This window comes from Puccinia triticina, chromosome 8A (genome assembly GCF_026914185.1).
Source record: "Puccinia triticina chromosome 8A, complete sequence".
Classification (NCBI taxonomy): Eukaryota; Fungi; Basidiomycota; class Pucciniomycetes; order Pucciniales; family Pucciniaceae; genus Puccinia; species Puccinia triticina.
This window is the reverse complement of record NC_070565.1, coordinates 208860-221661: the sequence shown is the minus strand read 5'-3', so window position 1 is coordinate 221661 and position 12802 is coordinate 208860. Positions and strand designations below refer to the sequence as shown.

At 47.2% G+C, this 12802-nt stretch overlaps 2 protein-coding genes across 2 annotated transcripts; one reads left to right on the top strand and one right to left on the bottom strand.

The window, feature by feature from the left end:
- Nucleotides 1-5396: 5396 nt before the first annotated feature.
- On the bottom strand, nt 5397-5928 carry PtA15_8A25 (uncharacterized protein; the record flags this gene model as incomplete). Its single annotated transcript, XM_053171670.1, has 2 exons — nt 5397-5797; nt 5868-5928. 2 exons carry the CDS (start codon nt 5926-5928, stop codon nt 5397-5399), a joined length of 462 nt encoding a protein of 153 aa, XP_053022679.1.
- Nucleotides 5929-10571: 4643 nt separating this feature from the next.
- On the top strand, nt 10572-12245 carry PtA15_8A24 (uncharacterized protein; the record flags this gene model as incomplete). Its single annotated transcript, XM_053171659.1, has 6 exons — nt 10572-10645; nt 10972-11112; nt 11209-11446; nt 11538-11616; nt 11736-12139; nt 12216-12245. 6 exons carry the CDS (start codon nt 10572-10574, stop codon nt 12243-12245), a joined length of 966 nt encoding a protein of 321 aa, XP_053022678.1.
- Between the last annotated feature and the right edge of the window lie 557 nt (nt 12246-12802).

Below are 12802 nucleotides of genomic sequence, written 5' to 3'. Positions count from 1 at the left end.
CAGCTCCACCAACCCCACCACCACACCCAGCTCCCCCAGCTCCCTGGGCCACACATTTACCCAGCTCACCCAGCTCCGCCAGCTCCCAGGACCACACATATATCCAGCTCACCCAGCTCCACCAATGCCACAACCAGCTCACCCAGCTCACGCAGCTTCCCGGACCACATATATACCTAGCTCACCCAGATCCACCTACCCCACCACAACACCCAGCTCTGCCAGCTCCCAGGACCACACATATATCCAGCTCACCCAGCTCCACCAACCCCAGCACAACCAGCTCACCCAGCTCCCTGGGCCACAAATATACCTAGCTCACCCAGCTCCACCAACCCCATCACCACACCCAGCTCCTCCAGCTCCCTGGGCCACACATTTACCCAGCTCACCCAGCTCACGCAGCTTCCCGGACCACACATATATCCAGCTCACCCAGCTTTAACAACCCCACCATAACACCCAGCTCCGCCAGCTCCCAGGACCACACATATATACGCAGCTCACCCAGCTCCACCAACCCCACCACAACACCCAGCTCTGCCAGCTCCCAGGAGCACACATATATCCAGCTTACCAGCTCCACCAACCCCACCACAACACCCAGCTCTGCCAGCTCCCAGGAGCACACATATATCCAGCTTACCAGCTCCACCAACTCCACCACTAGCCCCAGCTCCCCCAGCTCCCCCAGCTCCCTGGGCCACACATATACACAGCTCACCCAGCTCCGCCAGCTCCCGGGACCACACATATACCCAGCTCCGCCAGCTCCGGGGATCACACATATACCCAGCTCACCCAGCTCCACCAACCCCACCACAACACCCAGCTCTGCCAGCTCCCAGGACCACACATATACCCATCTCACACAGCTCCACCAAACCCACCAGTGCCACAACGAGCTCATTCAACTCCCCGGACCACATGTATACCTGGCTCACCCAGCTCTACCAACCCCACCACTACACCCAGCTCCCAGCTCCCTGGGCCACAAATATACCTATGTCAGCCTACGTGATGCCAAGGATATTATCCTTCTAGCTACACGTGGTGCAAAGCAAAAGATTAGAGTTATAAAACTCTAAGACAAGGTTATAAGGGTTAATTCCAACGTAATTGTTGGGAATTAAGGCGTAAGAATAAGGCAATTTGGGCCAATTTGGGCCAATTTGACGTAATAAAATGAATATATGTAATTTTAAGAGGGGCCTGATAAATCAGGGGTGTTTAATCCCTCTAGAATGAAGAACTGGGGCCTGTAAACAGGGGTGTTTCAAATCCCAGAAAGAAATAGCGGAGAATCTCAAGAGAAGGGGCTTAAACTTACTAGTATAAGACCCTAGGGGCACTTGAGGTTCTTCAGGCGTGAAGTTGGGCAGTTGGAGGCGCTCAGAAGAGGTAATCTTGAGGGCAGGGTGGTTACTGGACAGCTTCAGGGCGGAAATTGGGGCTAAAAATCACGAAAGTAGGTATTTTACCTGGCAAATCACAGGCTAATGAGGCTGTTGAAGGCGGGTAAAATTCTAGTAGGTAATGTAAAGCTGGGGAATCTCTTTTTGGTCGGATAAAGGGCCCTTTTTATAGCCTAGGCAGGCCTCCAGGGGCGCCCAGGGGACATGGGGACACTTGTGGGCGCATTCTGAGGCAATTTGGTTGCGCTAGAAGGCGCTGTGGGTCGTGGAACCTTGGGGCTTGGATACAAGGGTTGCCAAGGATCATTTACAGAGGTTCTGCGTGATTTTACACATGCCTTCCACGTCATGGGGGCTGGTTTGGGGGTTCTGTGACGCTCATTTCCGTGGAAATGTGCCACAGAAGGTACTAGAACTGGCTTCTGTGTACTTGTACACGTGTAAGCAGTGCTTTATACATGTTCTGGAGGCGCTCATTGATTGCTCCAGTTCATTTGACCCCTTCTACATATTTACTACAGTTGTAATTTACGTGTAGTGAGGCTTGGGAGAAGCTGGGGCGCTTTCTAGTGTCTCCTGTGCACGCTGCAAGAGCTCTTTTCAGTCTAGAATGTTTTCATATTGAATGATGTGGTAATTACATCTTGTTTGGTGATTAATTACATGTGTACAAGCCCTATAACACATGTAATATTGTTATTGGGGCGTATTCTGGCCCATTCTTACTTATTGGTAGCCTGAGCGCTTTGGTTGCGGGCTAGTTTATGCATTATGCATATATGTACACTATGGGCGCGGGCTTGAGCTCTAGGCAACAGAACACGCGGGCTTGGGTGCGCCACACAACAAATAAAGCTATCTTTTGAACTGTACACAACACCTCAGTTACGTCACTGAAAATGGTTGTAAGTATATGTAGTTATATATATATGTGCATACAATGCACTTGCGTAAACTCTGTAGTTAGTTTACACAAGGAAGGGGTAATAATTAAGGGTACTTGTAAGTGAGGTACCCAAGGTTATTTTACCCGTAGAATAAGAATCTTCTATAATATTTTACATATTAATTACATAAAGCTGAGTAATTAATTAATTATATATGTATTTAATGTTTTTGCGTAGTTTTACATATGTAAGAGTAATAATGTCTCTTTCATATGTAAAACTACTTTTTATATTTTTATTTTTCACGGTGGCTCTGCCATAGTAGCCAGCTGACAACCTAGCTCACCCAGCTCCACCAACCGCACTAATATGTACAGCCATCTCTGCCCACCAAACATTTACCCTGCTCACCCAGCTCCCAGCACCAGAGATATACCCAGATTGTCCGGATCTCCAAATCACCCATCTCTGCCTACCACACACATCAATGGTAGGCTGCTATGCTACACCACGCTACAGGGCCACTTGGTTTCAGTGTAGCAGCACTAACAGTGTCCACATTTCCTGTAGAGTTAGAATAGCAATGTGCTACTGCCAATAAGCTACATTAACTTCTCTATGGCCCTTTTGGTGGTCAAATAGGTCAAGATAGGCCAAAAGTCTGCTACATGGTGCAGTAGTGCAACATATGCACTACAAGAAAAACTCACGCATACAAAAGCAGTTGTTCTAGCTCCACCCAGACACTTGACAGTCTTTTTTTGCACAGTAACTGTGCATCATGCACAGTGAATGTGCATTGAAGGTTGGTCAACACAACTCAACAAAGGATGGAGTAGCACCGAAACTTTTCCCAATGCTCTCACATGTGAACTGCTTGAAGGTGCGCAACTTTTTCTTGCAGTGAGGGTCACTTTTTTGCACCCTGTGTGTGTAGCATTAGCAAAGAGATGGCAGAATTCTGATAATGCTACACTCAAAGCTAGCACAATTCTGCTATGCTACAGTTAGCATAGCTGGCCCACAGTGTCACACATGCTCAGCTCCGCCTAGCACACACATACCCAGCTCCCCGCACTAATGGCTGTGATGCAAACAGAAAAGCAAAACTGTCAGTGTGGCAACTTTTGGGAGGGCTGCACTGCACTGCAAATCAGCTGGTGTAGCAATGTGCTAAGCACTGATTGAAATGACTGGAGAACTTTCTTGAATTTCAGCTTGCTCAATCAGCAACCAATCAGTGGCACAGTGATTTGAGCCTCTGCTCACACTGTTTCCAGTTGAAAACTACTTGTGTCAGTGGCAGAACAGTGGGAAAACAGCTGAATGGCCACTGACAGCTGCTGAACACCACTGACGGCTTTTTCAGCATCAGTGAGCTGATTTTTCTGTGTCTGAATGTGGTTATAAGGTCCAAGGGTGGCAAAGGGTGATAGGAAGATTGATTGGGGGAATGCAGCAGTGGCAGACGTCCAGATGCTGGTGGCACTGCTGCAGCAGTAGTTGTTGCAAATCAGCTACACTATAGGTTAGTGTAGCAGGATGGGTGTCCCCATAGCATAGCGTAATAAATTTTGCCAGTCTAGGACAGTAGAAACTGGGAAGAAACAACACTCCAGTTGGTTTTCCTGTATTTGCGTGAAAACTGGGCTGTTGTTCCTGCCCCTCCATCCAATGAAGCCAACTCTGGCACTACAGAACATCTGTATGGCCTCAAGAAATTACAGGGGTTTGTCTCATGGAACCAGACCTGTAGGCCCGGTCAACACCTTCAAACGCCTCAGCTTCAACAGCCTCCCAACACCCTATCACTCCATTTTTGCCCTTTCCACTGTCTTTTTTTGTCTCCTGCCCAGTGTGCCCCCACCCAGTGTGCCCCCACCCAGTGTGCCCCCACCCAGTGTGCCCCCACCCAGTGTGCCCCCACCCAGTGTGCCCCCACCCAGTGTGCCCCCACCCAGTGTGCCCCCACCCAGTGTGTAGCTCAACATGCCCAATGAGCCCACTCTCTGGCTGGATGCCTATTCCCACCAGACACTGTGCAAGCTCCTGGACAAGTGAGTGCTGGTGATTGTGCTTGAAGGTTGCTGACAGCCGCGGACAGTTGCCAACTCATAGAGAATCTGCTGTTGGACCCGCGGCAGGTACCCGGCACCTGTTGGCAGGTACCTCCGGCACCTGCCCCGCACCCGCGCGCGGGTGCCTGGTGCGGGAATCCCTTCCGGGAGACGAGGCTGTTGTAGCCTCGTCGTCCGGGAGGAATCCCTTCCGGGAGACGAGGCTGTTGTAGCCTCGTCGTCCGGGAGGAATCCCTTCCGGGAGACGAGGCTGTTGTAGCCTCGTCGTCCGGGAGGAATCCCTTCTGGGAGACGAGGCTGTTGTAGCCTCGTCGTCTGGGAGGAATCCCTTCCGGGAGACGAGGCTGTTGTAGCGTCGTCGTCCGGGAGGGATCCCTTCAGTGAGACTAGGCTGTTGTAGCCGCGTCGTCCGGATCCCTCGCGGAGGACGAGGCTACAACAGCCTCGTCTCCCGGAAGGGATCCCTTGCGGACGAGGAGGCTGTATCTCGTCGTCCGCAAGGGATCACTTGCGGACGACGAGTTGTAGCCTCGTCGTCCGCAAGTGATCCCTTGCGGACGACAAGATACAGCCTCCTCGTCCGCAAGTGAACCCTTGCGGACGACAAGATACAGCCTCGTCGCCCGCAAGGGATCACTTGCGAGCGACGAGGCTGTATCTTGTCGTCCGCGGATCCCTTGCGAGCGACGAGGCTGTTGTAGCCTCGTCGTCCGCGGATCCCTTGCGGACAACAAGACTACAACAGCCTCGTCTCCCGGAAGGGATCCTTTCCGGCGGCACCCGCCGGTACACCGCCGGTACACCCGCGGCACCCGCCGGCAGGTGCCGGGTACGGGTGCGGTGCCTATTTTTCAGGAAAACGGGTGCGACACCTGGGTGCCGCGACCCCCACAATCTTGACAAACTGGAGTATAATTGGGGACCGATGGGCCACAGGAGAGGAAAGTATTAGGAAGTTTGGAACGAGTTGCACACTTGCAGATCACATACATTTCTTTCTTTTTCAGCTAAAGCAACTACATATCTTCTGTTTGGTTAAATGGGAATGGATTTTCGTGGAATTGTAATGCTTCATCCTCTAAAACATCCTCCTCCTCTTGATCATCCGGTGTTTCAAACTCCATCATAACGGTTTCAACACCAATTAGTTTTCTCCATATTTCCTGGGAGTTCATGATTAATAAATCCCACTGCTCCTTGAGATTTTCTTCAGCTTCGTGTGCAGTTTCAACAAAGGGGCGACTCCATCTCAGCAGTTCCAAGCAGTGGCAATTCCACGACATCCAAAGACGACAGTGAGATTTGGCGAGGTTGCTGAAAATTGATTGGAGTACAGTCACAGGGAATCCATTCTCTGAACAGATTTGCTGCAATTGATCTTGTCCCTCTGAAGAAGGAACGACATGGCCTGTCTGATCTATCATAGACAAAGATGTAATGAAACTTCAGTTTGGATTTGAAGTTCGGCAAAAAATATGTGTACCCACAATCTTGTAACAGGGCACCAATATTGTCAATTTTCTTCGATTTTTCAATTGCCCATTGCATCCCCTGCCTCGCCTCCCTTGCAATTCGATGCAGCTCATCCTGGCAGTTAGTAACCTGAAGATATGCACGGATTCCATTTATTGTGTTCAAATCAACCGCCCACGGCTCAGACGGATGGTTTAGCGAGCCAAAATTCCAAAAAGGATTGTCGATCTCAAAAGCTTTGACATCATCTAAAGTCGGTGTCTCTAACAGGTTTTCAGGGGTGAAAGTTGAATTGTGATGATCTGCTCGGTTATTATATGCAACCAATTTCTTCCGCATAAGACACATCTTAGCATTCATCAGCTTTTTAAATCTGGCTTGGGCTCGAGTTCCTAAAGTGTTGTAAACTTTTGTCAGCTTGAATCCTTGTTGAGAGGTTGCTTGATAAGTTAAGCCCTACCGGATCCCCTTTGGTCCCACTTCCTTTGAATCTCAAGGACACCAACTTTGGCTTCGTAAAGTTTTGACTTGCTTATTTTAAGCTTGATCAAAGACCTTGTTTGTGGATCTACATCCAATACATACTTGTGAGTAACAACTTAACAAGTAAGCTTCCATTATTCAAGATTTAAGATCACAAACCAGAGCCGCCAGCCAAATTCCGGAATTTGTCAGAGCCTAGTGTCTCAATTGCTTGCTCTATCTCACTTTCAAGACTTATTAATGTATCTGGAAGTTGTCCTAATTGTTGTGACTGTGCCTCGGTACAATTTCGTCTCCGGGTCTGGCTAAGTTGAATCATATCATAGCTGGGTATTTAACAAATGGAAAAAAATATTGATTCCTGGTGCAACAAACAACTAGATAAGAGATAAAAACCCAACTGTGTCTCTCGGAGTTTGTCCTCCAGCTCAACAAGGGCTTCCACTTGTTCTCTCATCTGTTTTTCAGTATCGGTCTCAATTGCTGAAAGCTGGATTTGCCTCTGCCGATCCCATTGCTCCTTGAAATAAGACAATTCATAGCCAGTTTCATCCCGTATATCTTGCAATTCCGCCTCGGATTTTTTCAAAATCGTTAATATATGCTTTGCCCAATGTAACAACAATCGGACTGTTTTACGGGATTAGTATACAGGGATTCATTATGTACAAAAATGCGGAGTATTCAAATCTTACATGAATAAGTCTTTCCTATCTCGTTGTGATGTTCCAACTGAATGTTGACTGCCACAAGTCTGTGGTTTTTTGATGAGTATCGAAGTGGGCCAATCAAAGGGGACAAGGAAGACCATCTCCGTTCTAAGCCCTCGCCATCAGACATTCCCCAACCCTTGTTCAGCCTGGGATTGTATTTAAGCTGGCAAGACCACTCATGTACATAAGAATGGAATACACTTGTTCCGAACATCAGAAGATTGGATTCTAGTTCTTCTGGGAATTGATTTCGCTAGGAAAGAGGAATAAAAAAATCTGTAAGAAAATTATAAAACAATCGCTCATTTTAATTTGCTTACTCGGACTATACCCTTTTCAACATGACACCCAATATCATACAAAAAAGCCAATTTCTTCCGACTGAAGCCCTGTTTGGTACTTTCTATGAGGTTATTGATCATAGTCATTGGGAAATAAGCCCTAATGATTGGTCGGATTTGATCAAAGGGTGATTAAGTTACTTTAGCAAGACAGAGATATTCAACCCAACCAACCAAAGACTTACTTTTCACCGCTCTGAACAATGTTGATGATCCGTATCATCTGATCATGTCGACATGCCATTCCAAATAAACCGGTATCGTCACACTCCTTCCAGGTTCCGCCAGTCCTTGCATCATCCGCAGCTGTGTGGCTCTGACCACACGGATCCTAAATGAAAAAAATTAACATTAGCGATCAACACAATGTGTTTAGCCTTGAGTAATTTTTACTACAGTATCCCTAGGATTGTTGTTTCTCTGATAGGCTCAATTCATGTACTGTTCCATTTCAGCAACCTCTTCGGCAGGTACAAAGAGGCTCGGGGTCTTGAGAGTTTCAGGTATCTCCAAACTAGCTTCCTTATGTCTCCGGTGCTGAAAATTTCCATCCATGCATACTATGAAATCGGGTTCATGGTCTTTCTTCCCAGGAACATGGGGACCATAACACACTGGACAGATATCAGCCAACTTGTCCATGGATCCCATACCAAAAAGCTGGTCGCATATGAGTTTTTCCCTCTGTAACATTTCGCGAAAGGCATCTACAGCTGAAGAAAGGGTTCTTCTCCATTGGCGAGTCTGTAGAAATGGGCTGGTTAAACACATAAAATAAGATAAAAGAGGAATAAAACTTACACCAACAGAGATTTCAGGGTCATCTTCATTTTTCTTTGGGATCAAAACAAGTGGATTGTTTGCATCCAAGAACTCGTCCAGTGCTTTAGAAAATGGTAACATAGCCACTGCACTATTCTTCCATAGTATATGGTGAAACTGTAACAACTGAATCAAAAAAGCTGTCCTTGGGAACTTGGGGGAGCCACCTATGTAGCCCATCTGGATGAGGCGGACTTGATCGGGCTGACATTTACAAAATTGGACATCCGACTGCTTTTGAGCTGAATAGATATGTATGAAAAATTCCAGTCTCAGCCACTGCTTTAATGATGTCAAGGAAGGAAGTTTAGAAAGGCAGCAGAACTTAATATATCAACCAGAATCATAGGTCGAGTTCGACTTTCTGCGCAGTGGCATCCAGGCTTCCAGTCATGATCCCAGTTTTCAAGATTCCCCCAAGTGTTTGTTTTAGCTGAACACTGGTAGAACCAGGTGAACATCTGATTATATACCTCTTCCCAGTTTTTTTCTTCCAATAGTTTTCTTCGTTTGTAGTTTTGGCTGGTCAGGTATTCGTGAAGCCCCTGCACCTGAGGATCAGCTTCATGATTCATGGGTTGATCATCATATTCACCTGGATTGAGGTCGATTCCTTGTCCTTGAAGATTATGGTGATCAGTACTATAAGTTTCTTCATGAAGGTTCGAAGGTGGGATGTGTGTCCTATTTGAAGCTATAAAGTTCTGGCTGGCCTGTTTGGATTCCTGTATGTATTGTCTGCCTTTCTCCGTTCGTGGTTTTTTCCGCCGTCAAGACTTCTTGCCACCCTCACCTTCAAATCCACGCATTTCGAGTTGAACAGTTGAAGGTGACCAACTCTGAGTTGAAAGATTCAACTTGAACTGTGTGAGAGAGATAGTTTTGATTTTAAATCTCCCAGGTTACAACCTGGTTACAACTCCCCGTTGTGGGGTCTGCAACCTGACCAAGAATTCATTCTCTGGTCAAGTCATGAGAACAAAGCCCTGATTGAACCTAGCCAAACTACCACATGAGATTGTCATACTAGAGTGTGGTTTGGTATGACCTCTGGCAGGTACACATAACTGTCCTAATGGTCTGCTGCAAACAAATGAAATATTATCAGTAGGTATCTAATCTGACATTGTAATTATATTCCGGATCCAGTGCATCTCACATGATGAATTATAAATTATTGATTGAGATAAAGGATTGCTCTTCTGTGATGTTTTGCACAGTTCATTACTTCTGATAATTTTTTGAGATCAAAATATCCAATTTGATTCCCAAATAAAAAAATAAGACAAAAAAAGTGCATGTTGCTCTCAAAGTGGTTAATCATTGAAGTCTGAAGATAGTAAAATCATATTAGGCCCTGTTTGGCACCAATATAATTATAGGTGATATATAATTGCTGATTAATTCAATAAAAAATATAAAATTCAACATAAAGCCTCCAAATTTTTTTTGTGGGCAACCTACAGTGCTGGTCTCTTCAAATCTGAAATCAGATCTAACTGATTCAGCCATCTTCAGCCCCATAATACCATTATATCACTTTTGACCAATATGAAGTGATATAATGGTATTATGGTGCTGAAGATGGCTGGATAAGTTGATTCTGGGTTCACAGTTGAAGAGACCAGCACTGTAGGTTGCCTACAAAAAACATTTGGAGGCTTTATGTTGAATTTTGTATTTTTTATTCAATTAACCAGTGATTATATCACCTATATTTATATCAGTGCCAAACAGGGCCTTAGTTGCCAGTGGGAAGTCTTTGGATTCAGAATCATTTCTGCAAATCAAAGACATCCTTTCATTTTTGTCCAGCACTGTTAATAGTTCATCCGGAAACAATTACCAGTCCCAAAGGAACTATTAACAGTGCTTGTTGTTAACAACAATAGCTTTTTGATGAATAAATTATCATCTACCCAAAAGGAAAATTTTGATCAATTCAAATTGTCTTGCATTGTATCTGCAGGTTTGCCAAACATAATTATCTTTTTTTTGCATTCCTTTGCAAATTACTCTTGAATTGCCAAAGAGGAGGACTTCAATATCAAGTGTTGGTGTATACTGGTCCGGGGGCAAACTCCCCAGCCGGGGGCCCAATCCACTTCAAACCAATGTGCGCCTACATCCATGGACCACATTCATTGCCGGCTTCGAACTATCAATTCCTGGGGTCAAGCAACCTGTAAGTATTTCTTAATTTCACTTATCCTGTCCCCTTTCTACCCCTCCTCCCTCCCACCATCTTCTTCTCTTCTTCCCCCTAGAACAGTTTCAGATTGGGTCGTCGAGGTGAGGTCATGGCAAGCGGCGGATTGGCTGTATGTATGCTAGCAGTCCAGTCCACCCCATTTCCGAGATGCTCTGGCGGCAGGACTTGAACTCAACATGTGGCGGTGACCGGACCCACATCAATCAGGCAGGGCAAAGAATGTAAGATATCCCACTTGTAGATCAGAATCTTTTCTTGATGATGGCCACCCCCGTGAACTGAAATCGTACCAAAATTGAACAGAAAACCCATCTCCCTCGCCACTACTGACAGACCTCTTACCCCGGACGACCGTCACAACGCCGCCCTATCAAGCACAATCCCCCTCGACTGGATTAACTTCTTCTCCACTGTCATGAAGAAGGGGTAAAGCTCGGGACGATCGTCAAAGCCCTCTAGAACAAAGCTGTTCGACTGGAAGCCCAGGGTCTCAGACCCCATGTCGTTTGCATCAAACCAGGTGCAGTCGGCCTCCTCGCTGACAAAGACACATTCGGACACGCGACTGCGTCCCGGAAACCGCCCGGACCGACCATCAGCGCCGACGCCGACGCCGGGGCAGCATAGTCCAAGGATCCGACGAGGGTGCACGCACCAGCCCACGAGGCTACGGACGGACGATGCTCGCGTTCGTCCACCACCACCACCACCTTTTCCTCTTATCCTGAATCTTCCTCCATTCATTCACTCACTACCTTCCCTACACCTCTTAGATTAATCTCAGATATGGTGTCGTGGCTGGGGAAGGTACTGAGACATGCACGGCGGGCGCCGGCTCATTGCTGCTCGAGTTCGCCACGCTCTTGCGACTAGTCGGCGTCCCGATCTACGAGGTCCGTCCTACACGTGATCGCCTGGCTCAGGCCGGCGGACAGTACAACCTCATCGATTGCACACCCTCCTTCAAACGGGATGTCTATCATCTCTCGCCATCAGGTGAGTATCTACCAATGCATGTATCTGTCTGTGAACAATGTACAATGTAGTTTGTCTACTGTGGGATCGATCGGGCTTGTAGGCCCAAGTTGATATGCTCGCGTTCGACTTGGTCAGATCAGCCGGATCATGGGCTCAATCCACGCCCATCACCGCCAAGGGTACCTAATCACCCCAACCACTAACCTCGCCAAAGGTATGTAGTTTTTCTACCATTGGATCAATCGGACTTGTAGGCCCAAGTTGATTTCTCATTAAGATCATGGATTATTTTGTCTTTTCCAAACACCGTTGGCCCCGGCCTATCATGGACAGAAATCATCTGCAAGTACCTCAAGCACAATCCTGATCAAGCTCGTAAGTGGCTCTTGGTCCAGCTCCCTCTGAAAGCTTCGATTGGTCAGGAGGGCGAGCGTCGGCTGACCGAGGCCGTCAGTCCCCAGAAGGATGTCAACGGCTTCCATGCGTACAACCTCGGACTGCTCAGCTCCAGGGGCTCCGAGCCACTCTTTAACCCGTGCACCCCCGCCGGGGTCATCAGATTGATCGACTCTACCGGCTTTCAACTCTCCTGTAAGCATGCCGTCGTCTTGGGCCGGAGTGATATCGTTGGCACCCCAGTCTGCTCTCTTCTCCGTTGCAAAAATGCCACCGTCACCCAGTGCCATAGGTACACTCAGGACCTCCCGACAGTCTGGAAAATATGTAGGGGTTGTTGGGTATGTCTATCATCTGTGATCGAGTCCAAGCTGGCCAACCAGCTGATTTTTTTACTGCACCCACACCCACAAACAGTATTACACCTACTCCTCTAGGAGAAGGTAAATCTACCAATGCTATCGGCCTGGTCCAAGCCCTCTTTTGCAACCGTACGACAGCCTTCCCAGGGCCCAACATTCAGAATCAAAGGTGGCGCGGCTGGCAGTGGATACAGTCTGTCAAGAAAACCGATACAGTTTGACTGTAATTTAATCATGCACGCTCTATTTCTTGCGGCAGAGAATCTGAAGTTTTTTTTCTTCTTTTTTTCGAATGTTTTGGTTGAATGATGAGAGATACAGGTCTGAATCAAATACACGAGGTCACAAAAGTGCCTGTCTCCCACAAGCCACCCTCATCCAAACAGTACTATGGATCCCGATCAGTCAGCCAATCCTCAAGCCATCCGCAGCATCCAGCCCAAACGAACTCCAATCAGATTGGATTCCGAGCATACACTGATCAACTGATTCCAAGCACCCCCCCCCCCCCCCCCCCCCCCCCCCCATTTTCACTTACTGCTAATTTCAATATCTTATTGTGGAAATAACCTCTTTTGGTGTTCTGACCATAAATTTAATCATTCGCGCAGTTAGTGCTTTTAGGTTTATCAGTGCAGGTAG